The 23,807-nt window shown below is 47.2% G+C and overlaps 1 protein-coding gene across 4 annotated transcripts in view; it reads left to right on the plus strand.

Moving 5' to 3' along the window:
- The first annotated feature begins 3,582 nt into the window (after positions 1 to 3,582).
- LOC122552344 (phosphofurin acidic cluster sorting protein 2) overlaps positions 3,583 to 23,807 on the plus strand; it is a 772,803-nt gene continuing 752,578 nt past the window's right edge. For 2 of the 4 annotated variants that reach the window (XM_087984739.1, XM_087984743.1), the window contains exon 1: positions 3,585 to 3,775. In XM_087984739.1, the coding sequence (XP_087840865.1) occupies positions 3,651 to 3,775 (125 nt within the window). In that variant the 5' untranslated portion in view covers positions 3,585 to 3,650. Of the gene's footprint in view, positions 3,776 to 23,807 lie in introns of all 4 variants that reach the window. The other 2 variants (XM_087984748.1, XM_087984737.1) reach the window with 2 other exon arrangements.

A 23,807-nucleotide genomic window follows, 5' to 3' on the forward strand; every position in this document is an offset into this window, starting at 1 on the left:
TTTCCCCCCCTCCCCACCTCTCTCTTTCCCTCCCTCCCCACCCCCCTCCCCACCTCTCTCTTTCCCTCCCTCCCCATCCCCCTCCCCACCTCTCTCTTTCCCTCCCTCCCCATCCCCCTCCCCACCTCTCTCTTTCCCTCCCTCCCCATCCCCCTCCCCACCTCTCTCTTTCCCTCCCTCCCCACCTCTCTCTTTCCCCCCCTCCCCACCTCTCTCTTTCCCCCCCTCCCCACCTCTCTCTTTCCCTCCCTCCCCACCCCCCTCCCCACCTCTCTCTTTCCCTCCCTCCCCATCTCCCTCCCCACCTCTCTCTTTCCCTCCCTCCCCATCCCCCTCCCCACCTCTCTCTTTCCCTCCCTCCCCATCCCCCTCCCCACCTCTCTCTTTCCCTCCCTCCCCATCCCCCTCCCCACCTCTCTCTTTCCCTCCCTCCCCATCCCCCTCCCCACCTCTCTCTTTCCCTCCCTCCCCATCCCCCTCCCCACCTCTCTCTTTCCCTCCCTCCCCATCCCCCTCCCCACCTCTCTCTTTCCCTCCCTCCCCATCCCCCTCCCCACCTCTCTCTTTCCCTCCCTCCCCATCCCCCTCCCCACCTCTCTCTTTCCCTCCCTCCCCATCCCCCTCCCCACCTCTCTCTTTCCCTCCCTCCCCATCCCCCTCCCCACCTCTCTCTTTCCCTCCCTCCCCATCCCCCTCCCCACCTCTCTCTTTCCCTCCCTCCCCATCCCCCTCCCCACCTCTCTCTTTCCCTCCCTCCCCATCCCCCTCCCCACCTCTCTCTTTCCCTCCCTCCCCATCCCCCTCCCCACCTCTCTCTTTCCCTCCCTCCCCATCCCCCTCCCCACCTCTCTCTTTCCCTCCCTCCCCATCCCCCTCCCCACCTCTCTCTTTCCCTCCCTCCCCACCTCTCTCTTTCCCTCCCTCCCCATCCCCCTCCCCACCTCTCTCTTTCCCTCCCTCCCCATCCCCCTCCCCACCTCTCTCTTTCCCCCCCTCCCCACCTCTCTCTTTCCCTCCCTCCCCATCCCCCTCCCCACCTCTCTCTTTCCCTCCCTCCCCATCCCCCTCCCCACCTCTCTCTTTCCCCCCCTCCCCACCTCTCTCTTTCCCTCCCTCCCCATCCCCCTCCCCACCTCTCTCTTTCCCTCCCTCCCCATCCCCCTCCCCACCTCTCTCTTTCCCTCCCTCCCCATCCCCCTCCCCACCTCTCTCTTTCCCCCCCTCCCCACCTCTCTCTTTCCCTCCCTCCCCATCCCCCTCCCCACCTCTCTCTTTCCCCCCCTCCCCACCTCTCTCTTTCCCTCCCTCCCCATCCCCCTCCCCACCTCTCTCTTTCCCTCCCTCCCCATCCCCCTCCCCACCTCTCTCTTTCCCTCCCTCCCCATCCCCCTCCCCACCTCTCTCTTTCCCTCCCTCCCCATCCCCCTCCCCACCTCTCTCTTTCCCTCCCTCCCCATCCCCCTCCCCACCTCTCTCTTTCCCTCCCTCCCCATCCCCCTCCCCACCTCTCTCTTTCCCTCCCTCCCCATCCCCCTCCCCACCTCTCTCTTTCCCTCCCTCCCCATCCCCCTCCCCACCTCTCTCTTTCCCTCCCTCCCCATCCCCCTCCCCACCTCTCTCTTTCCCTCCCTCCCCATCCCCCTCCCCACCTCTCTCTTTCCCTCCCTCCCCATCCCCCTCCCCACCTCTCTCTTTCCCTCCCTCCCCATCCCCCTCCCCACCTCTCTCTTTCCCTCCCTCCCCATCCCCCTCCCCACCTCTCTCTTTCCCTCCCTCCCCATCCCCCTCCCCACCTCTCTCTTTCCCTCCCTCCCCATCCCCCTCCCCACCTCTCTCTTTCCCTCCCTCCCCATCCCCCTCCCCACCTCTCTCTTTCCCTCCCTCCCCATCCCCCTCCCCACCTCTCTCTTTCCCTCCCTCCCCATCCCCCTCCCCACCTCTCTCTTTCCCTCCCTCCCCATCCCCCTCCCCACCTCTCTCTTTCCCTCCCTCCCCATCCCCCTCCCCACCTCTCTCTTTCCCTCCCTCCCCATCCCCCTCCCCACCTCTCTCTTTCCCTCCCTCCCCATCCCCCTCCCCACCTCTCTCTTTCCCTCCCTCCCCATCCCCCTCCCCACCTCTCTCTTTCCCTCCCTCCCCATCCCCCTCCCCACCTCTCTCTTTCCCTCCCTCCCCATCCCCCTCCCCACCTCTCTCTTTCCCTCCCTCCCCATCCCCCTCCCCACCTCTCTCTTTCCCTCCCTCCCCATCCCCCTCCCCACCTCTCTCTTTCCCTCCCTCCCCATCCCCCTCCCCACCTCTCTCTTTCCCTCCCTCCCCATCCCCCTCCCCACCTCTCTCTTTCCCTCCCTCCCCATCCCCCTCCCCACCTCTCTCTTTCCCTCCCTCCCCATCCCCCTCCCCACCTCTCTCTTTCCCTCCCTCCCCATCCCCCTCCCCACCTCTCTCTTTCCCTCCCTCCCCATCCCCCTCCCCACCTCTCTCTTTCCCTCCCCATCCCCCTCCCCACCTCTCTCTTTCCTTCCCTCCCCACCTCTCTCTTTCCTTCCCTCCCCATCCCCCTCCCCACCTCTCTCTTTCCCTCCCCATCCCCCTCCCCACCTCTCTCTTTCCTTCCCTCCCCACCTCTCTCTTTCCTTCCCTCCCCATCCCCCTCCCCACCTCTCTCTTTCCCTCCCCATCCCCCTCCCCACCTCTCTCTTTCCCTCTCCCTCCCCCTCCCCACCTCTCTCTTTCCCTCCCTCCCTCCCCCTCCCCACCTCTCTCTTTCCCTCCCTCCCTCCCCCTCCCCACCTCTCTCTTTCCCTCCCTCCCCCTCCCCACCTCTCTCTTTCCCTTCCTCCCCCTCCCCACCTCTCTCTTTCCCTCCCTCCCCCTCCCCACCTCTCTCTTTCCCTCCCTCCCCCTCCCCACCTCTCTCTTTCCCTCCCTCCCCATCCTCCTCTCTTTCTTTCCCTCCCTCCCCATCCTCCTCTCTTTCTTTCCCTCCCTCCCCATCCTCCTCTCTTTCCTTCCCTCCCTCCCCATCCTCCTCTCTTTCCCTCCCTCCCCATCCTCCTCTCTTTCCCTCCCTCCCCATCCTCCTCTCTTTCCCTCCCTATCTCCCTTTCTTTATCTCTCCTCCACGCTTTCCCTCTCCATCTTTATTCCTCCCTCCCTCACACTTTCCCTCTCTCCCCTTCTCCCTGTCTGCCTCAAACATCCCCTCCCTACCTCCTTCACAATTTCCCTTTCTCCCTCTCTTCCCCCCCACTTTCTCTCTTTCCCCCCACTTTCTCTCTTTCCCCCCACTTTCTCTCTTTCCCTTTCTCCTTCCCCATCCTCCTCCCTCCCTCTGCCCTCCCTCCCTCTGCCCTCCCTCCCTCTGCCCTCCCTCCCCCTGCCCTCCCTCCGCCCATCCTCCCTCTGCCCTCCCTCTGCCCATCCTCCCTCCCTCTGCCCATCCTCCCTCACTTTCCCGCTCCCCTCTGGCTGTGACCGTTGGTCTCGTGCTGCCCCTTCAGCCAGCACGAGCAGGCGCGCAGGCGCTGACTGTGGCTGAGGCATGTTGGTGGAGAGCGCGCGCGCTGGTTGCCCCGCTCGCTCGCGGGGGCGGGCCTGATGCGGGGGCGCGCGCCGGCTCTCAGCGCGGAGGCAGCGGACGGCACGGAATGATGATGATGGCGGAGCGAGGGCGAGTCGCCATGGTCCCGGGCACTGGGCTACCCAAACCCGTGCCCATGAACCTATTCGCTACCTGGGAGATCGACAGGTCATCCCCGAGCTGTGTACCCAGGTGAGGGGAGCGGCGAAACGGCGCTTCGATTTGGGCGTAGGGGGCTGGAGCGAACCCCACCACCAGCGCGGAGCCCCGAGCGATCAGCCCCAGCGCGGAGCTCCCATTGATCAGCCCCAGCGCGGAGCCCCGAGCGATCAGCCCCAGCGCGGAGCTCCCATTGATCAGCCCCAGCGCGGAGCTCCCATTGATCAGCCCCAGCGCGGAGCTCCCATTGATCAGCCCCAGCGCGGAGCTCCCATTGATCAGCCCCTGCGCGGAGCCCCTAGCGATCAGCCCCAGCGCGGAGCTCCCATTGATCAGCCCCAACACTCTCACTACCCCCAGCCTGATTCATGCTCACTCTGGGAGTAGCTGCAGAAAAGAGTTAGAACATAACCAGAACGGGACACCTCCCAGACTCTGCACACTCCTTCGCTGACCCTCACTCCGACAGCGTAACCGCACCCCACCCCCAAGACTGTCTGACCATCCCCCTTTGACAGTCTGTCCTAAACCTCCCTTCTGTCAGTCTGACCCCCCTCCCCCTCCGCCAGCCTGATCCCCACCCTCTGTCAATCTGACCCCACCCTCTGTCAATCTGACCCCACTCTCTGACAGCCTGACCCCCCCCCACCAGTCTGACCCCCACTTTCTGTCTGTCTGTCACCCCTGACAGTCTGATCACCACCCTGTGTCAGTCAGACCCTCACTTTCTGTGAGTCTGACGCCACTCCATGACAGTCTGACCCCCCCCCCCAACCAGTCTGATCCCCACTCTCTGTCAATCTGACCGCACCCTCTGTCAGTCTGACCCCACTCTCTGACAGTCTGACCCCACTCCAGTCAGATCCCCTGATCCTGAAGAAGGGCTTATGCCCGAAAGGTCGATTCTCCTGTTCCCTGGATGCTGCCTGACCTGCTGCGCTGTTCCAGCAACACATTTTCAGCTCTGATCCCCTGACAGTCTGGTCCCCACTCTCTGATAGTCTGACCCCACTCTCTGACAGTCTGATCACCTGACAGTCTGACCTCCACTTTCTGTCAACCTGACACCCCCACCAGTCTTATCTCTTGACAGTCTGACCCTTACTTTCTGTCATTCTGACACACACCTGCCAGTCTGATCCTGCCAGTCTAACCCCCACTTTCTGTTAGCCTGACCCCGTTTCTCTGTCAGTCTGACACCATATCTGATAGTCGGACCCCCAATCTGAGAATCTGACAGCCCCCACACCTGTCAGTCTGACCACCGTCCTCTGGCAGTCTGATCTAACCCTCCCTGCCTGTCAGTTTGACACCCCCAGATAGTCTGACCCCCACTCTCTGTCAGTCTGACCCCCACCTGATAGTCTGATTCACCTTCAGTCTGACACCACCTCTTACAGTCTGACCTCACTCGACAGTCTTATACCCTTCCTCTGACAGTCTGATCCACACTTTCTGACAGCCTGCTCCTGACAGTCTGCCTCACTCTCTGACATCTTGCTTCCGACAGTCTGACCCTCACCCTCTGAAAGTCTGACTCTCACTCTCTGACATTCTGACACCTCTTTGACAGTCTGACCATCACTGTCTGACAGCCTGCCCCTGACAGTGCAACCCTCACTCTGACAGTTTGGCCCTCAATTTCTAACGGTGTGACCCTCACTCTGACAGTCTGATCCTTACTCTCTGACAGTTTGAAATCCCCCCAACAGTCCTACCCTCCCTCCGATAGTCCAATTCCACCACCCCTCCCAGTTTGATTCCCCCCATCCTGACAGTCCAATTCCCTCCATTTCTGACCATCCAGACCATCCTTTTCAACTGTCCGGACCCCCCTCTCTGACTATCAGACCTCCCTTTCTGGCACTCTGTCCCACTGTCCGGTGCTAATCCTGTGTCACACAGATTAAGTTCCTCGCTAATAGTCTGACCATCTCACCAACATTCTGGCTATCTCCTGTTACTCTGCATATCTTTCTGTTTGTTTCTCCCTCTGTTTCCCTCTGTCTGATGAAGGGCTCATGCTCGAAACGTCGATTTTCCTGCTTCTTGGATGCTGCCTGACCTGCTGTGCTTTTCCAGCACCACACTAAACTTGACCCTTCTCTCTGTCTATATCTCTTTCTCACTGTCCTGTCACTCTCTGTTTCGCTCTGTCCTGTTATTCTCCATTTCTCTCTGTCCTGTCACTCTCTGTCCTGTCACTTTATGTTTCCCTTTGTCCAGTCATTTTCTGTTTCTCTCTGTCCTGTTACTCGCTGTTTCTCTCTGTCCTGTCATTTTCTGTTTATCTTTATCCTGTCATTCTCTGTTTCTCTCTGTTCTGTCACTTCTGTCTCCAGCTATTTCTTTGCCAGTCTGTTCACTGAGCCATTAACTTTCTGAGATTCTGGCAATACCATGACTCTCTGTGAGCTCCTTTTCTCATCAACAAATTACTCCTCAGTCACATCACTTGATTCAGTTCTGCTTCACCATGATCCTCAATCTTGTCAATTTTATCGATTGTTGGGATGATGATCTGACACCAATCCTGAATGAGCTGCAGTTTCCTCCAATTACCACTGTTTGCAATGAAAACCTACCTGAAACTCTGCATCATAGAATCATACAGTCCAGAAGAGGCCCTTTGTCCCATCAAATCTGTGCTGTCAAAAGTATACTACTGCCTACCCTAGTCCTACTTTCCCATGCTAAACTACAGTCTTGAGATTTCAAATGTTATCCAAGTACTTTTTAAAGCTAAGGGTAAGATATTGCCTCACCAGCGAGCCTGAACCATGCCTCTTTTCTGATTGAGTTGTGTGTGAGCTGAGCTTCTGATGACATATTCTGTCCCGTCACAATGACTACTTACATCCACTGCTGTTGAGTTGTTTTTTGTCCTTGACACGTCTCAGCTTAACTACTTCTGAAATCTTCATTGATATCATCTTACTACTGGACTCAACTATTCTAATGTTTTCCTGGGCAGCGCCCCATCTTCTATCTGCCACAACTTGAACTCATTTGGTATTTTGGAAAGAGACTTCAATTCCCAATCTCCTGTATCCCTGTACTTGCGTGCCTACATGAGCTTCCTTTCCATTGACTCAGTTAAAACGTTCTGAATGTTGTGTTCATTTGCCCCTCCTTATAGCTAACTTCATCCAACCTTTCCAGTTTTCTCCTCTTCTGCACAGCTCCTTTCATTTCATATTTGGCAGCCTTACCTTCAGCTCGAATTTGTGAATTCCTCCCATAAGCCTCCCATTCTCTCTCGAATCCTTTAAGTAACTCCTTAAAACTTGGCTCTCTGACCAAGTTTTTAGTCACCTGTTACTACTATCTTAGGTTATAGTCCAACAGATTTATTTGGAATACTAGCTTTTAAAGCATTGCTCCTTCATCAGGTAGATGTGGAGCAGGATCATAAGACACAGAATTTATAGCAAAAGATCACAGTGTCATGCAACTGAAACTGTTGAATGAGCAGGGCTCCGAAAGCTAGTACTTCCAAATAAACCTGTTGGACTATAATCTGGTGTTGTGTGATTTTTAACTTTGTCCACCCCAGTCCAACACCTCCACATCATGCTATCTTAGGAACATAGGGGATAAGCCATTCAGCCAATTGAACCCGCTCTGCTATACCTTATCTGGTTTTCAACCTCAACACATTTTCCTGTTTTAATCCTTGATAAATTTAAGCTTTGGAAATCTGTTGATCTCTGTCTTGAATTTACTCAGTTGTGGATTTTCTACTTATGTTGTGATTTGGTGTCAATTTTTGTCTGACGATACACATGTGAAATGCACTGGGATTTTAAGGAAGTTAAATTATTGCACATTATTGTTGTTGTTTTTGTCTGTATCTGACTGAAATTCTGTCTCTTATTTTGTATTTTTCAGTGCTTCTTGGTCTTTTTCTGTCCCACCTTCCTCTCTCTCCATCCTTCTTTGTCTGTATTTTAACGTCTGTCTATGATTTACTGTTGTTTTTAGCTGCGCTGTCAACTGTTTCTGTTCAGATCTGCCTCTCTGGCCTTGGTTTCTGCAGGGTATGGAGAAGGCTGCAGGTGAGCCTGGACAGGTCAGGATGTGGAGGTCTTATCTGTATTTTCTGACTTTGGCTGTACCCCCATGTTTCTGTCCTTCCCTGTGTATTTTGCTCTGCCATTCTATCTCATAATCTGTTTCTTGTCCTGAGCTGATCTCACAGATACATCTATAAGGAGATACATCTATTGTCTGCTGTCTGTCACTAACTGTTATTTGTGCCTGGGGATAAGTATTGTCTCAGTACCTTCTGCCATGCTTAAGTTATTACTTTAGTACAACAAAGAATCTGCTCCCAACCCCCCAGCTTCTTGCCTTTCCTTATAGATGTTTGAGAGAGACACAGCGGTTCAGAGAAAGACATGCTGAAGTTCCTCAGACATGTGGGCAGATAGGCTTTTTTTTCTGTTGTTTTAAATAAATGTCTGTGCCTTCAAACTCTTATTCAGGTACCATTAGACTGTGAAAGGGGAAAATAGGAGAAACTTCCGAGATGTAATATTTTTCAAATTTCTTCATTTAAATTTCAAAAAACAGTTGTTATTTTTATGGAAAATGTTGATGTGTGTGCTGCACTTTTATCAAGGGCATTCAGTGGCAGTATATTCCATATTTGACACTATATTAGATGGTTACGCAAGTATTACAGCTTGGTGATTCCTGCATTCACACGTAAGTTTGTATCTGCATAGTATTCACACAGATGTCAAGCTTGAATCAAGAAAAGAATGACCAACTTCAGTAACAGCTTTTCTCTAAATTCCTTTGTTTGATTTATATTTATCATTTTCTTTTAAGTGTCTGTGCCATCTTAGAGTGATAAAGGCATTTAGGTCCTTTTATATTGGGCAGTCTTATCATGTCAAGTTTATAACAATAACAATTTCTGACAGGTATTGGGTTGTTTTCTACCTGAAACTTATATTTATCAAATAACCTTGAACCATTCATTACCCAGCTAGAATGTGATTGAAGATTTTTTAGAGTTTAGTTTCTAAATAGTTTTGTTTTACTTCTAAACATTGTGTTAGTAAATGTTTTAAATAATCGTCATGATACTATAGAAATTCAGGTAATTTAGAAATGTATTTAATTTATAAATTGAGGTAACAAAATAATTGCTGCAGCTCGTGAGGTGGTGTCATTTTATCTGTTAATAGAATGTGTGCCAAAGCCGTCAAATTTAATTATTGTAGAAGTACCAGAACTATATTCATAGCTTTGGTGAGCTTTGGCAATGTTTCAGTAAATTCACTCATAGTTCATTCCTAATCTTGGAATTTTTATAACTGGGAAGACAGCTCTTTGCTTTTATTTTAACTTCAGTTTGTTTAAATGGTGATATTAAGTACTGCTATGGTAGTTCTGCCTTGTGACATTGTGTTATTAATAAGTGTTGACCTCTCCAATCTTCTGTGTTTGATTCGTCTCCAGCTTCATTGCTTACAGTTTGATCACGAGGTATGTGACCATACAACAACACAAGTGCATAAGACCTATTGCAATGGATTAGAATTAGTAACTTTGACTCTGAATATACAGTCCAATGAATGGACACGGTGCTGCTGTATAGGGTGGAAGATTGTCTGAAGTGACCTTCTTCTAGTTATCACCTTAGGCTTGATGAATTTAAACAGAATCTTTGGTGGTCTTGATAAGCATCCTTTCTTAAAACATTCTCTAGAGCAGCAGTGTGCAGGGAAAACCTAACAACTATACACATTTTAATCTACTTTTTTCTCTTTCCCTATACTTAGAATGGGTTTGAAAGTCCAATATTTATTTTTCTTGCTTCAGGAGAAGATCAATACTTGACATCAGTGAACACATAAAGCAAAATAAATAGGAATGGAGCTGTCAGATGCTAATTACAGGACCAACAGAATAGTGCGCAATTATTCACTCAGCTCTTAGGCTAATTCTTAGCATTTTAAATATTTAATTACATCTTAGGACCACTGTACATTGAGATGCAAGTATTGTTATGCTTTTTTTACAAGCAGTTTATATTGAAGCAAACCTTGCAATGATTCAAACTATGTCACACATATTTGTGCCTCCAAATCCAGCAGAGACATGAGGCAGTCACGGCTTTGCAGCAACCACAGTCATAGAATGAATGAAAGCATGGTTTAGCTCACTCTGCAAATTTGACCTTTTCTGCTGCAGTCTAGGGAAGAGAAATTGGAACTAGACATGAAATGATAGTGGAATGCCAGTCCTGATTGAACTGAAATCTTATTCTGCACACTTTTACATTAAACCCAACCACTGTTGTCCATGTAACTTGCACCGTCTTGTTCACATGTCATTCTAAGACTTGCTGACATATGCTGGTTGATGGTCAGGCCACAATAATGAGAATAATTGAAATTTAAATCCATCTATTGTCTTGCCCCTCCCCATCTCTGTAACCTCCTACAGCCCTCAAACCCTTTAAAATCTCTGCGCTTCTCCAATTCTGGCTTGTTATATACTTTCAGTTTTAATTGCTTCATCATTGATGGCTGTGCCTTCAGTTGCCTGAGTCCTAAGTTCTGAAATTCCTTCCCTGAATATTGTCCACTCCTCTCTCTGTTTACTCCTTAGTGCATCAAGCAGCAATCAAAAATTTGCATATATATGGTATCTGTAAAGTGGAAAACCTAGGCCCTTCACAGAGGAGTGAGCAAAAGAAATACCAAAACCGATATAAGGAGATCTGGTCAAAAGCTTGGCCAAAATGCTGGGTTTTATGAAGGGTTTTGTAGGAAGTGATGGGACATGGAAAATGAATAGGGCTTAGAAAATGGTTTAGGACCTAGGCAGCTACCAATATTGGGACAGAGAGAGAGGGAGTTTGAAACGGATGGAACTGCAATCAAACAAAAGATGTATTGATAGGGTGGATGCTGTTGTAATGCTATTCTACAAATATAGGAATGATGGGTTAATTAGACATTTTGTGAGCTAGGATTGAAAATAGTTAGGTGAAGTGAAGGTAGACCTCACCAGAAGACCACTGGATTCATAGCATTTGAAAATGACAGAGAGATGGATGAGAGCGTCAGATGGGTTGGGTTAGAATGGAGGTGAACAGTGATCTTTATAATGCGGAGGATATGAATTTGTAAGTTGAAGGTCAAATAGGATGCTAAAACTACAAGCAGCCGGCTTCATCCTGAGACTGCGGCATTTAGGGGTGGGGAAAGAGGAGGAAGATGAAGTCACTGGCAAGAATACAGAGTTTTGCGTTGGAAACTGAAGATGGGTGTTTTGCTCTTTCCTCTGAGCAGCAACTCCCTTGAGACAGGATGCTAGAGAAGCAGTGTGACATTGGGACAATAAAGGTGTTTAGAGAGGCAGTGATTGATAGGACTGACTGTCGACAGCATACGTCTGAAAGTTGACCTGCCATGGAGATGTTATTGGCAGAGATCAGTGTGTGGATGAGGAAGAGGGATCAGTGATAAATGCAGTGCCTGATCAATAGCAGTAGAAAACTGTTTCAGTATGTTACTAAATCATGGTAAATAATAATAGCGTGTACTGTATGGAATGTTAATAAATACCAAAAGTGCATTCTCCCATACTACATTCAGCATTAGAACAAGATGCGTGGCATGGGATATCAACAATGGTAACAAAATGTACAGATTGGTACATGGTACTGATATTTCATAACCGTGATGTTGGAATGCTCTGTACGTCATCAGTAATGATATTGTTAAAATGACTTGTATATCTGTACATGTGTGCAATACACAAGTTATTTAAGTTTTGCTTGGGTAATTTCAATCTTGATGTAATTTCAATACAGTACTTTGCGGATATGTTTCATTTGTTTTGAAAGTGACTCTGAACCTTTGCAGCTTCATAATTCTGATGATTAGAACTACCACAAACGTGCAGTTGGATTCAAAGTTTTTTTAAAAGTAAAATAACTTACTTTAAAGTGAAGTATTTAAGATGATTTGATTGGGAGTCATTTAGATTGCTGCATGTCATGGTTTGTGGCACTTCAGACTTCAATTAAGCTACCATTACAATTTCTGTGTTGTGATGGGGAAATTGGCTTTTGGGCTGTAAGTTTTGGAAGTTGGTGAAAAAGCTGTCTTGGTTGGATATGCTGGAACTATAGTAACATGTGTTTACTGTGACTTAGTCCATGCTAATCACGTTGTTGCTTTCTTTGGTTAATTTTCTAAATGATATTAACCAATGTAATTTCAGCAGTTCATGTTCAATCATCAGACTAGTTGACTTTTCAAAAGTCAGTCATGTAATGGAGGTGTAGTAATTTACTTCAGGACCATTTTTCTCTCCCCAGTTGGCCCTTCTTGCAGATAGAGCAGATTCCAGAGAACTAGAACAAAGGTAGGTATTGACCATTGTCTGGTACCTGGCCCAATTCTTTATACATGAAGCTAAGCAATCCCAAATTTGACATGTCAGTTACTTACATCATCAAAAGTGAATTATGAGTTAAGTATTGGAATTCTTATGGGATAAAAATTGAATTTGGGCCGTGTTGTAAAACATTGAAGAAGGGCTTATGCCCGAAATGTTGATTCTCCTGCTCCTCGGATACTGCCTGGCCTGCTGCGCTTTTCCAGCACCCACACTTTTCAACTTTGGTCTCTAGCACCTACAGTCCTCACTTTCTCCCATGTTGTAAAATTGTCAATAAAGAAACAATCGCCCGTAACGCACTCTCCGAGAGCAGTAGCTGCGAACTTAACTGACATCCTGCATCAGCCCTTTGACTTAACGGGTCGGGTGGGGATGGGAGACTGGTTTAGTGCCTCTGCACTGAGGAAGTGGGCCTGGTTGCTCCAAGGGGCTGTATTAAATCCAGACCTTTATTTCTGCAATGAGAGCACTCATGTTTCCTTGTTTTAAAGCAATTTCATTTTTCTGTAATTCCTGAGCCTGATCATACATCTGTGATTTGTTCACTTATGTTTGTAAACCAATAGGTTTCAATTGCTGCAGAAGCGTTCTATCATTTCAGTACTCCTGGACCGGTCTTCATCAATCCCAGATTAGTTTACTTTGGCTTGGAGATGGAAATGTGTTGCTGGAAAAGCGCAGCAGGTCAGGCAGCATCTAGGGAACAGGAGAATCGACGTTTCGGGCATTAGCCCTTCTTCAGGAATGAGGAAAGTTGGTCCAGCAGGCTAAGATAAAAGATAGGGAGGAGGGACTTGGGGGAGGGGCGTCGGAAATGTGATAGGTGGAAAGAGGTCAAGGTGAGGGTGATAGGTCAGACTGGGGTGGGGCGGAAAGGTAGGGAAGAAGATTGCAGGTTAGGAAGGCGGTGCTGAATTTGATGGATTTGACTGAGACAGGCTGGGGGGAGGGGAAATGAGGAAACTGGTGAAATCCGAGTTCATCCCTTGTGGTTGGAGGGTTCCTAGCCGGAAGATGAGGCGTTCTTCCTCCAACCGTCGTTTCGCTGTGGTCTGACGATGGAGGAGTCCAAAGACCTGCATATCCTTGGTGGAGTGGGAGGGGGAATTGAAATGTTGAGCTACAGGGTGGTTGGGTTGGTTGGTCCGGGTGTCCCAGAGGTGTTCCCTGAAACGCTCCGCAAGTAGGCGGCCCGTCTCCCCAATATAGAGGAGGCCACATCGGGTGCAAAGGATGCAATAGATGATATGTGTGGAGGTACAGGTGAATCTGTGGCGGATATGGAAGTTTCCTTTGGGGCCTTGGAGGGAGGTGAGGGGGGAGGTGTGGGCGCAAGTCTTGCACCTCCTGCGGTTGCAGGGGAAGGTGCCGGGAGTGGAGGTTGGGTTGGTGGGGGGTGTGGATCTGACGAGGGAGTCACGGAGGGAGTGGTCTTTACGGAATGCTGATAGGGGAGGGGAGGGAAATATATCCTTGGTGGTGGGGTCCGTTTGGAGGTGGCGGAAATGGCGGCGGATAATGCGCTGTACATGGAGGTTAGTGGGGTGGTAGGTGAGGACCAGTGGGGTTCTGTCCTGGTGGCGGTTGGAGGGGCGGGGTTCAAGGACGGAGGATCGGGAAGTGGAAGAGATGCGGTGGAGAGCATCGTCGACCACGTCGGGGGGGAAATTGCGGTCCTTGAAGAAGGAGGCCATCTGGGATGTGCGTTTTTGGAACTGGTCCTCCTGGGAGCAGATGCGGCGGAGTCGAAGGAATTGGGAGAATGGGATGGCGTTTTTACAGGGGGCAGGATGGGAGGAGGTGTAGTCCAGGTAGCTGTGGGAGTCGGTTGGTTTGTAGTAGATGTCCGTGTTGATTCGGTCGCCTGAGATAGAAATAGAAAGGTCGAGGAAGGGGAGGGAGGAATCTGAGACTGTCCAGGTGAATTTGAGGTCGGGGTGGAAGGTGTTGGTGAAGTGGATGAACTGTTCCACCTCCTCGTGGGAGCACGAGGCGGCGCCGATACAGTCATCGATGTAGCGGAGGAAAAGGTGGGGGGTGGGGCCAGTGTAGTTGCGGAAGATGGATTGTTCCACATATCCTACGAAGAGGCAGGCATAGCTGGGGCCCATGCGGGTGCCCATGGCTACTCCTTTCGTTTGGAGGAAGTGGGAGGATTGGAAAGAGAAGTTGTTCAGGGTGAGGACCAGTTCAAGTCAGTCGAAGGTTCAGGGTGAGGACCAGTTCAGTCAGTCGAAGGTTCAGGGTGAGGACCAGTTCAGTCAGTCGAAGGTTCAGGGTGAGGACCAGTTCAGTCAGTCGAAGGTTCAGGGTGAGGACCAGTTCAGTCAGTCGAAGGTTCAGGGTGAGGACCAGTTCAGTCAGTCGAAGGTTCAGGGTGAGGACCAGTTCAGTCAGTCGAAGGTTCAAGCAACACATTTCCAGCAACACATTTCCATCTCTCATCTCCAGCATCTGCAGACCTCACTTTCTCCTCCTACTTTGGCTTGGATCAGAACTGGACAATAAAGTTTGCCTCAATTCTGCCTTTTTTTCCTTCTACTTCAGTTGTGCCGATAATGCAGATTAAATCTGTATTCCATCGACATTTTCGTAGGTAGCTTGGGTCCTGATGATGAAAACCTATAAATGATCAATCTAAAGCTGGGTCTTGAAAATTTTGAGTGGCTGTGACTATTTCCTTTAATGGCTTGTTTTCTTGTGAGATTGTCCTTGGGCAGAAAGGTTGTCCACTGTTGATGGCTACCTCATATTTTGTCATAGCAAGAGGGCACCAGGTACATGACTCGCCAGACCATTCCATATTTTATAGAATCTGCTCAGCCTGTATTTCTGTCTCCTTTGCTGTGGTGATTTCCATCCCAAATCTTTGATCAAGGATGCAATACTAGTGTACATAAAGCATGTTTTTGGATTGCTTCAGTCTGAAGGTTGCTGCACAGCTGGATAGAGTGGTCAAGAAGGCATATGGTATGCTTGCCTTCATTGGACGGAATATTGAGTATAAGAGCTGGCAGGTCATGTTAAAATTGTACCAGACATTGGTTCGGCTGCATTTAGAATACTGTGTACAGTTCTGGTCGCCACATTACCAAAAGGATGTGGACGCTTTGGAGAGGGTGCAGAGAAGGTTTACGAGGATGTTGCCTGGTATGGAAGGTGCTAGCTATGAAGAGAGGTCGAGTAGCTTAGGTTTGTTTTCATTAGAAAAAAAGGAGATTGAGGGGGGACCTGATTGAGGTTTACAAAATCATGAAGGGTATAGACAGAGTAGATAGAGATAAGCTTTTTACCAGGTGGAGGATTCAATAACGAGAGGTCATGCTTTCAAAGTGAGAGGTGAAAAGATTAAGGGGGATACACGTGGCAAGTACTTTACGCAAGAGAGTGGTGGGTGTCTGGAACGCATTGCCAGCAGAGGTGGTAGAGGCTGGCACGGTAAATTCATTTAAGATGAGTCTGGACAGATGCATGAGGGGTACAGATGCTTAGGAATTGGGCAACAGGTTTAGACAGTAGATTTGGATCGGCTCAGGCTTGGAGGGCCGAAGGGCCTGTTCCTGGGCTGTAAATTTTCTTTATTCTTTGATAACCCACTATAAATGGTTATACATAAAGCAAATATGCAACTCTATATTTATGCAGGATGATACATTCCAGATAAATAAGAACCACTGATTTAGTATCGAATCAATCTATCACATAGAAGGAATTCCTTTAATGTGTTAGATTACCCCTTTTCTTATTGAATTGGAACAGGCTTGAGGGGCTGAATTCCCCATTGATCCTGAATTCCTAAGTATAGTAGTTACATAACCAAGCATAATAACATTTTGCGAACACAGAACTTGTCTCAGACAGGAATGAGGTGAATTATGAAATAAAGCTGTTTTTTGGTGGTGTTAATATAGTGAAGAACTGCTGAACCAGTTCAGAGGGAGAACCTTCTGCTGTTCAAGTTGTTGCCATGGAATTTTCTATCTGAACCACAGGAACATGCTGACGATCATATGTTCATCTTCAGAAGCCAAGTATCTGCATGAATTAAGTGGTGAATAGTCCAAACTATGGTACAGCCCATAGGCTTGTGATCGTGGACTTAGAACTTGATTTGATGGGTGGCTCACATTAAATGCACATTTCAGAGAACCTTAGACTAAGGAATATTGTGCTCTTTGTCATTCATACTGATTGCATTTTTATTGACTGGTTGTAGTTTTCTCAACACAAATACTATGTATATACTATAGCAAATACTATATAGAGTCATAGAATACTGCACGGAAATATACTTTTCAGTCCAACTTGTCTATGCTGACCAGGTATCTTAATCTAATTTAATCCCAATTGTCAGCATTAGGCCCATATCCCTCTAAATCCTTCCTATTCATATACCTGTTCAGATGCTTTTTAAATGCTGCAATTGTACCAGCCTCCACCACTTCCTCTGGCAGCTCATTCCAGACCGTCTGCGTGAAAAGGGTGCCCATTAGGTCCCTTTTATATTTTTCCCCTCTCACCCTAAACCTATGCCCTCTAGTTCTGGACTCCCCCACCCCAGGGAAAATACTTTGTCTATTTATCTTATCCATGCCCCTCCCTCAGCCTCTGACCCTCTGGGGAAAAAAAGCCCCGGCCTATTCAGCCTTTCCCAATAGCTTAAATCCTCCAACCCTGGCAACATCCTTGTAAATCTTTTCTGAACCCTTTCAAGTTTCATAACATCCTTCGGATAGGAAGGAGACCAGAATTGCACACAATATTCCAAAAGTGGCCTAACTACTGTCCTGTACAGCCACAACATGACCTCCCAACTCCTGTACTCAATACTCTGACCAATAAAGGAAAGCATACCAAATGTCGTCTTCACTAGCCTATCTATGTGCGACTCTACTTTCAAAGAACTATGAACCTGTACTCCAAGGTCTCTTTGTCAGCAACACTCCCTAGGATCTTACTATTAAGTGTATACGTCCTGTTCTGATTTGCTTTTCAAAATGCAGCACCTTGCATTTATCTAAATTAAATTGCATCTGCCACTCCTCAACCCATTGGCCCATCTGATCAAGATCCCATTGTAATCTGAAGTGATCTTCTGTGCTGTCCAGTACACCTCCAATTTTGGTGTCATCTGCAAACTTACTAACTATACCACCTCGGTTCACATCTGAAACCTTTATATAAATGACGAAAAGTAGTGGACCCAGAACCGTTCCTTTCGGCACTCCACTGGTCACAGGCCTCCAGTCTGAAAAACAACCCTCCACCCCCACCCTCTGTCTTCTACCTTTGATCTAGTTCTGTATCCAAATGGCTATAGTTCTCCTTGAATTCCATGAGATCTAACCTTGCTAACCAGTCTCCCATGGGGAATCTTGTCGAAAGCCTTTCTGAAATCCATCAATCCTCTTCATTATGTCTTCAAGAAACTCAATCAAGTTGTGAGACATAATTTCCCACGCACAAAGCAATGCTGACTATCCCTAATCAGTCCTTGCCTTTCCAAATACAGTAAATATTGTCCTTGAGGATTCCGTCCAACAATTCGCCCACCACCAATGTCAGGCTCACCGGTCTATAGTTCTCTGGCCTTTCCTTACCACCTTTCTTAAATAATGCTATCACGTTAGCCAACCTCCAGTCTTCTGGCACCTCACCTGTGACTATCAATGATACAAATACCTCAGCAAGTCTCCCAGCAATCACTTCTCTAGCTTCCCACAGAGTTCGAGGGTACACTTGATCAGGTCTGGGATTTATTCATTTTTATGCTTTTCAAGACATCCAGCACCTCCTCAAAATGGACATTTTCCAAGATGTCACCATCTATTTCCCCACATTCTATATCTTCCATGACCTTCTCCACAGTAAACACTGATGCAAAATACTTGTTTAGTATCTTCCCCATCTCCTGTGGCTCCACACATAGGCTGCCTTACTGATCTTTGAGGGGCCCTATTCTCTCCCAAGTTACCCTTTTGTCCTTAATGTACTTATAAAAACCCTTTGGATTCTCCTTAACTCTATTTGCCAAAGCTATCTCATGTTCCCTGTTTCCCCTCCTGATTTCCCTCTTAAGTACACTCATACTGCCTTTATACTCTTCTAAGGATTCTCTCCATCTCACTTGTCTGTACCTGACATATGCTTCATTTTTTTTTACTAAAATCTCAATTTCTGTCATCACCCAGCATTCCCTAAACCTACCAGCATTTCCTTTCACCCAACCAGGGATCAATGGTTTAATTTAGTATGAAGAACACAGTATACTTTAATAATAAGATTCTTTCATTGGAGTAGTAACTTGGTTTGTAGCTGATTAAATGTTAATTGATTGTTTCCTTGAAGTGGGTGAAGTTAAAAATCACACAACACCAAGTTATAGTCCAACAGGTTTATTTGGAAGCACTAGCTTTTGGAATGTTGCTCTTTCATCAGGTAGCTATGGAGCAGCACCATGAGACACAGAATTTATGGCAAAAGATTACAGTGTCATGCAACTCAAATGATATATTGAATAAAGCTAGATTGCTGTTCAGATTTTCATCTTTTAGAATGAGAAACCTGCAACCCATTCTAAAAGATTAAAGACTTAACAGCAATCTAGCTTTGCTCAAAATATCATTTCAGTTGCATGACATTGTAATCCTTTGCTATAAATTCTGTGTCTCATGGTCCAACTCCACAGCTACCTGATGAGGGAGCAGCACTCTGAAAGCTAGTGCTTCCAAATAAATCTTTTGGACTATAACCTGGTGTTGTTTGATCTTTAACTTCGTCAACTCCAGTCCAACACCAGCTCCTCTGCATCTTTGCTCCTTGAAGTAGGTAGCCGATTTACATCCCAGGCCAACCTGGGACAATTCCCCTTGGAATTGCACAGGGGGCCATTTTGATGGGTCTCCCTATGATTCCTCCCCCTGATTCCCAGGACAAGCATGATTCATCCTGTGGGAGTGTACAGTGCATACGTTGGTGAGTGAGTGAATGAGTTTTGTGAGTGTGGTTCCAAGTCATGAAACGACAAATTGGCTCGGCAACATGTGATAAATTTAAATCACAAGTTTTATCATGTAAATGCTATGTATTAGCTGGAACTTTTTAAATTGTTTATGGTAGTAGTTAAAGCATAATGGGGAAAATAGAAAATGAATCAAAAAAGTGTTATTTGAGTATTAAATCTTTGTTGACTGTGTACCAGGAATTTGTAATGATAAGACATGTTGACACAATAATTCCATAAGAAGTATGTGGAACCAGGATATCTTGTCAAGGACCTGGAGATTTGTAAAGATTCCTATGATTGTGTGCCTTTTTAATAAGGAAGCACATCATCTTGCTGCTCCTTGTGGGTTTTTCCTGCAGAGAAATGCCTGCCTGTCTTGCAAAAGCTAAATGGTGCCAGTCTTGCAGACACAGCCCATCTGTTCCATTCCTTCCACTGCTCTCCCTATTATAATGAGACCACAAGACATAGGAGCAGAAGTAGGCCATTCAGCCCATCAAGTAGGACCTGAAGAGAGAGCTAAGAGCAGCAAGGAGGGGACATGAAAGGTCCTTAGTCGGCAGGATTAGGGAAAACCCTAAGGCTTTCTATAGGTATGTTAGGAATAAAAGAATGACTAGGGTAGGAATAGGTCCAGTCAAGGATAGTAGTGGGAAGTTGCGTGTGGAGGCGGAAGAGATTGGGGAGACACTGAATGAATACTTTTGTTCAGTATTTACTCAGGAACAGGGCATTGTCGTCGATGTGAATACTGAGTCACAAATAAGTAGAATGGATGGCTTTGAGGTATGTAGAGAAGAGGTGTTGGAAATCCTGGAAAAGGTGAAAATAGATAAGTCCCCTGGGCCTGATGGCATTTATCCTAGGATTCTCTGGGAAGCAAGGGAGGAGATTGCAGAGCCATTGGCCTTGATTTTTATGTCCTCTTTGTCTACAGGAGTAGTGCTAGAAGACTGGAGGATAGCAAATGTGGTTCCCTTGTTCAAAAAGGGGAGTAGGGATAACCCTAGTAACTATAGGCCGGTGAGTCTCACTTCTGTTGTGGGCAAAGCCTTAGAGAGAATTGTAAGGGATAGGATTTATGCACATCTGGATAGGAATAATGTGATCAAGGATAGTCAGCATGGTTTTGTGAAGGACAGGTCGTGCCTCACAAACCTTATTGAATTCTTTGAAAAGGTGACGAAGGAGGTTGATGAGGGGAAAGCGGTAGATGTGGTATATATGGATTTTAGTAAGGCGTTTGATAAGGTTCCCCATGGTAGGCTACTGCAGAAAATACGGAGATATGGCATTGAGGGTGAGTTGGAGGTTTGGATTAGGAATTGGCTGGATGGAAGAAGACAGAGGGTAGTAGTTGATGGCAAAGTTTCTTCATGGAGTGCCGTCACTAGCGGTGTTCCGCAAGGATCTGTTTTGGGACCATTGCTGTTTGTCATTTTTATAAATGACCTGGAAGAGGGGTTAGAAGGTTGGGTGAGCAAGTTTGCGGATGATACGAAAGTCGGAGGAGTTGTTGACAGTGAGGAAGGATGTGGCAGGTTACAGCAGGATATAGAGAAGCTGCAGAGCTGGGCAGAAAGGTGGCAAATGGAATTCAATGTAGCTAAGTGTGAGGTGATTCACTTTGGGAAGAATAACAAAAAGATGGGGTACTGGGCTAATGGTCGGATACTTGGTAGTGTGGATGAGCAGAGGGATCTTGGTGTCCATGTACACAGATCTCTGAAAGTTGCCACCCAGGTAAATAGTGCGGTGAGGAAGGCATATGGCGTACTGGCTTTTATTGGTAGAGGAATTGAGTTCCGGAGTCCTGAGGTCATGATGCAGTTGTATAAGACTCTGGTGCGGCCGCATCTGGAATATTGTGTGCAGTTTTGGTCGCCATACTATAGGAAGGATGTGGAGGCACTGGAACGGGTGCAGACGAGGTTTACCAGGATGTTACCTGGTATGGAAGGAAGATCGTATGAGGAAAGACTGAGGCACTTGGGGCTGTTTTCATTAGAGAAAAGAAGGTTTAGGGGTGACTTGATTGAGGTGTACAAGATGATTAGGGGGTTAGATAGGGTTGACAGCGTGAACCTTTTCCCGCGTATGGAGTCGGGTATTACAAGGGGGCATAGCTTTAAATTAAGGGGGGGTAGATATAGGACTGAAGTTAGGGGTCGGTTCTTCACTCAGCGAGTCGTGAGTTCATGGAATGCCCTGCCAGTGGCAGTGGTGGACTCTCCCTCTTTATGGGCATTTAAGCGGGCATTGGATAGGTATATGGAGGATAGTGGGTTAGTATAGGTTAGGTGGGCTTGGATCGGCGCAACATCGAGGGCCAAAGGGCCTGTACTGCGCTGTATTCTTCTATGTTCTATGTTCTATAAGTCTGCTCTACCATTAAATGAGATTGTGGCTGATCTGATAACCCTCAACTCCACTTTCCTGCCTTTTCTTCATAACCCTGATTAAAAATCTGTCTGCCTCAGCCTTGAATATACTTAAGGACTTAGCCTCAACAGCCCTCTGTAGTAAAGAATTCTAAAAATTCACTACCCCCTCAGAGAGAGGATGTTGCTCTTTATCTCTGTTTTAAAAGTCCAATCCCTTTTTCTGAGACTATGCCCTCTAGTCCCTGACTCACCCCAAACAACCTTTCCACATTTACTTTGTCTAGTCCCCTAAGAACATTGTATATATCAATAAGGTTGTCTCTCATTCTTCTAAACTCCAACAAGTATAGGTCCAATCTACTCAACCTCTCCTCATAAGGCTGTCCGTTCATGCCTGGTATCAGGCTAATGAGCCTTCCTGGAACTCCCTGTATCGCTCATATATCTTTCCTTTGATAAGAGGCCCAAAACTATATTTGAGCTGTGATCTGACTAGTTTCTTGTATAGTTTTAACAAACCTCATTACTTTTAAACTTCATTCAACTTTGAAATAAAGGCCAACATTCACTTGCTAGCTTTTTGTGATTCATGGACAAGAACCCCCAAATCCCTTTTCTGTAGCTTTCTGCAATCTTTCTCCATTTAAATAACATTTAGCTCCTCTATTGTTCCTGCCAAAATGCATAATCTTTCATTTCCCCACATTATATTCCATCTGCCAAGTTTTTGCCCACTCACTTAACCTGTCTCTATCCCTCTGCAAACTCTTTGTGCATCCTCACCACTTAGTTTTCCACCTTTTTTTTCAAGATGGCAGAGTGGGTAGGCTGAGCCTGGGGCTCATCCAATCCCATCGCCTTTCTTTCTCTTTTCTTCTTTAGCTCTTTTTCTTCTCTTTTATTCCTTTTCTCTTCATTTTCTTTTAAGTCTGGAGAGTGGCTGGTGAAGGAGGAGGCCTCTGGCATCAGGGGCAGCAAGATCAAGACAAGCTGGTCACGGCTGTGCTCCAGCCTGGGGGCCTCCTGGTGAGCAAGGAGCAGGTTCCAGGCTGACTCCCCTGGCTTGGACTTGCAGGTGAGGCCGAGGTTCCAGGTCCATGACTAGACCTGGACGTCTGAAGAGAAGGAATGGCGGTCTTGGCACAGTGTGACGGTTTCCCGATGTGGCAGTCTTATTCCAGCATGGCGGTCTTGTCCCCGCTTGGAGGTTTTGTCCCAGCTTGGAAGTCTTGTCCTCGTGCAGAGATCTTTGTTTTAGGCTTCCATGTGTTTCAGCAGCCTGGCAGATGGTCTCATCCAGGAATTGTAGTCTCAGCCCAGCATGGCGGTCTTTTTTGGCAGAGGCTTCCAGCCCAGTATTCCAGTGCCCTGGTGTGGTGGTCTTTTCCCAGTGTGGTGGTCTTGTCCCGGAATGGTGGTCTCATTTCATTACGTCTTTAGGGTGTTCCATCGTTCCTTAATCAACTTTCCCCAAGCCCAGAAGCTGTTAACTGAACCGTAACAAACTTTGTCTTAATTTTACATTTTTCTTGTTATTATGTATGAGTTCTGTCATTGATGTAGGTACCATGTTGGGGCAACTTATAAAACTTTTCACTTTATTTTTCATGTAAAAGTACTTGTGACAATAAATTTCAATTCTATTTCTATTCTATTCCATTTTTTTGTCATCTGCAATCTTCGTTATAATACATTCATTTTTCTCATCCAAGTCATTCATACATATTGTAAACAACTTTGGCTCCAGCACTGATCCCTGTGGTACAGGTTGCCATCCTGAAAGTGCCCACTTTTTTTCCAATTCTCTATCTTCTATTCATTTTGTAATCCTCTATCCACGCCAATATACTCCCTCTAGCACCATGTACTGTTATTAAATAGCCTAATGTATCGTACCTTGTCAAATGTCTTCTGAAAATCCAAATATATTACAACCCTTTATCTATCCTGTGAGTTCCCTCCTCAAAGAATTCTAGTAAATTTGTCAGGCACAACTGCCCCTTCATGAAGCAACATTGACTCTGTTTGATCATATTATATATTTCTAAAAGCTCTGCTGATACATCCTTCTTTTCCCAATTACAGGCATTAAGCTAACTGGTTGATGGTTACCTGCATTTGTCTCCTCTTTTTAAATGGAAGTGTTATATTTCTAACAAAATCAGAAATTGTTGGAAAAACACAACAGGTCTGGAGAGAAAGCTGAGTTAACGTCTCGGGTCCAGTGACCCTTCTTCAGAATTGA

This window comes from Chiloscyllium plagiosum, unplaced genomic scaffold (assembly GCF_037043375.1).
Source record: "Chiloscyllium plagiosum isolate Xiang-an unplaced genomic scaffold, Cpla_swu_hap1 HiC_scaffold_3, whole genome shotgun sequence".
NCBI classification, from domain to species: domain Eukaryota; kingdom Metazoa; phylum Chordata; class Chondrichthyes; order Orectolobiformes; family Hemiscylliidae; genus Chiloscyllium; species Chiloscyllium plagiosum.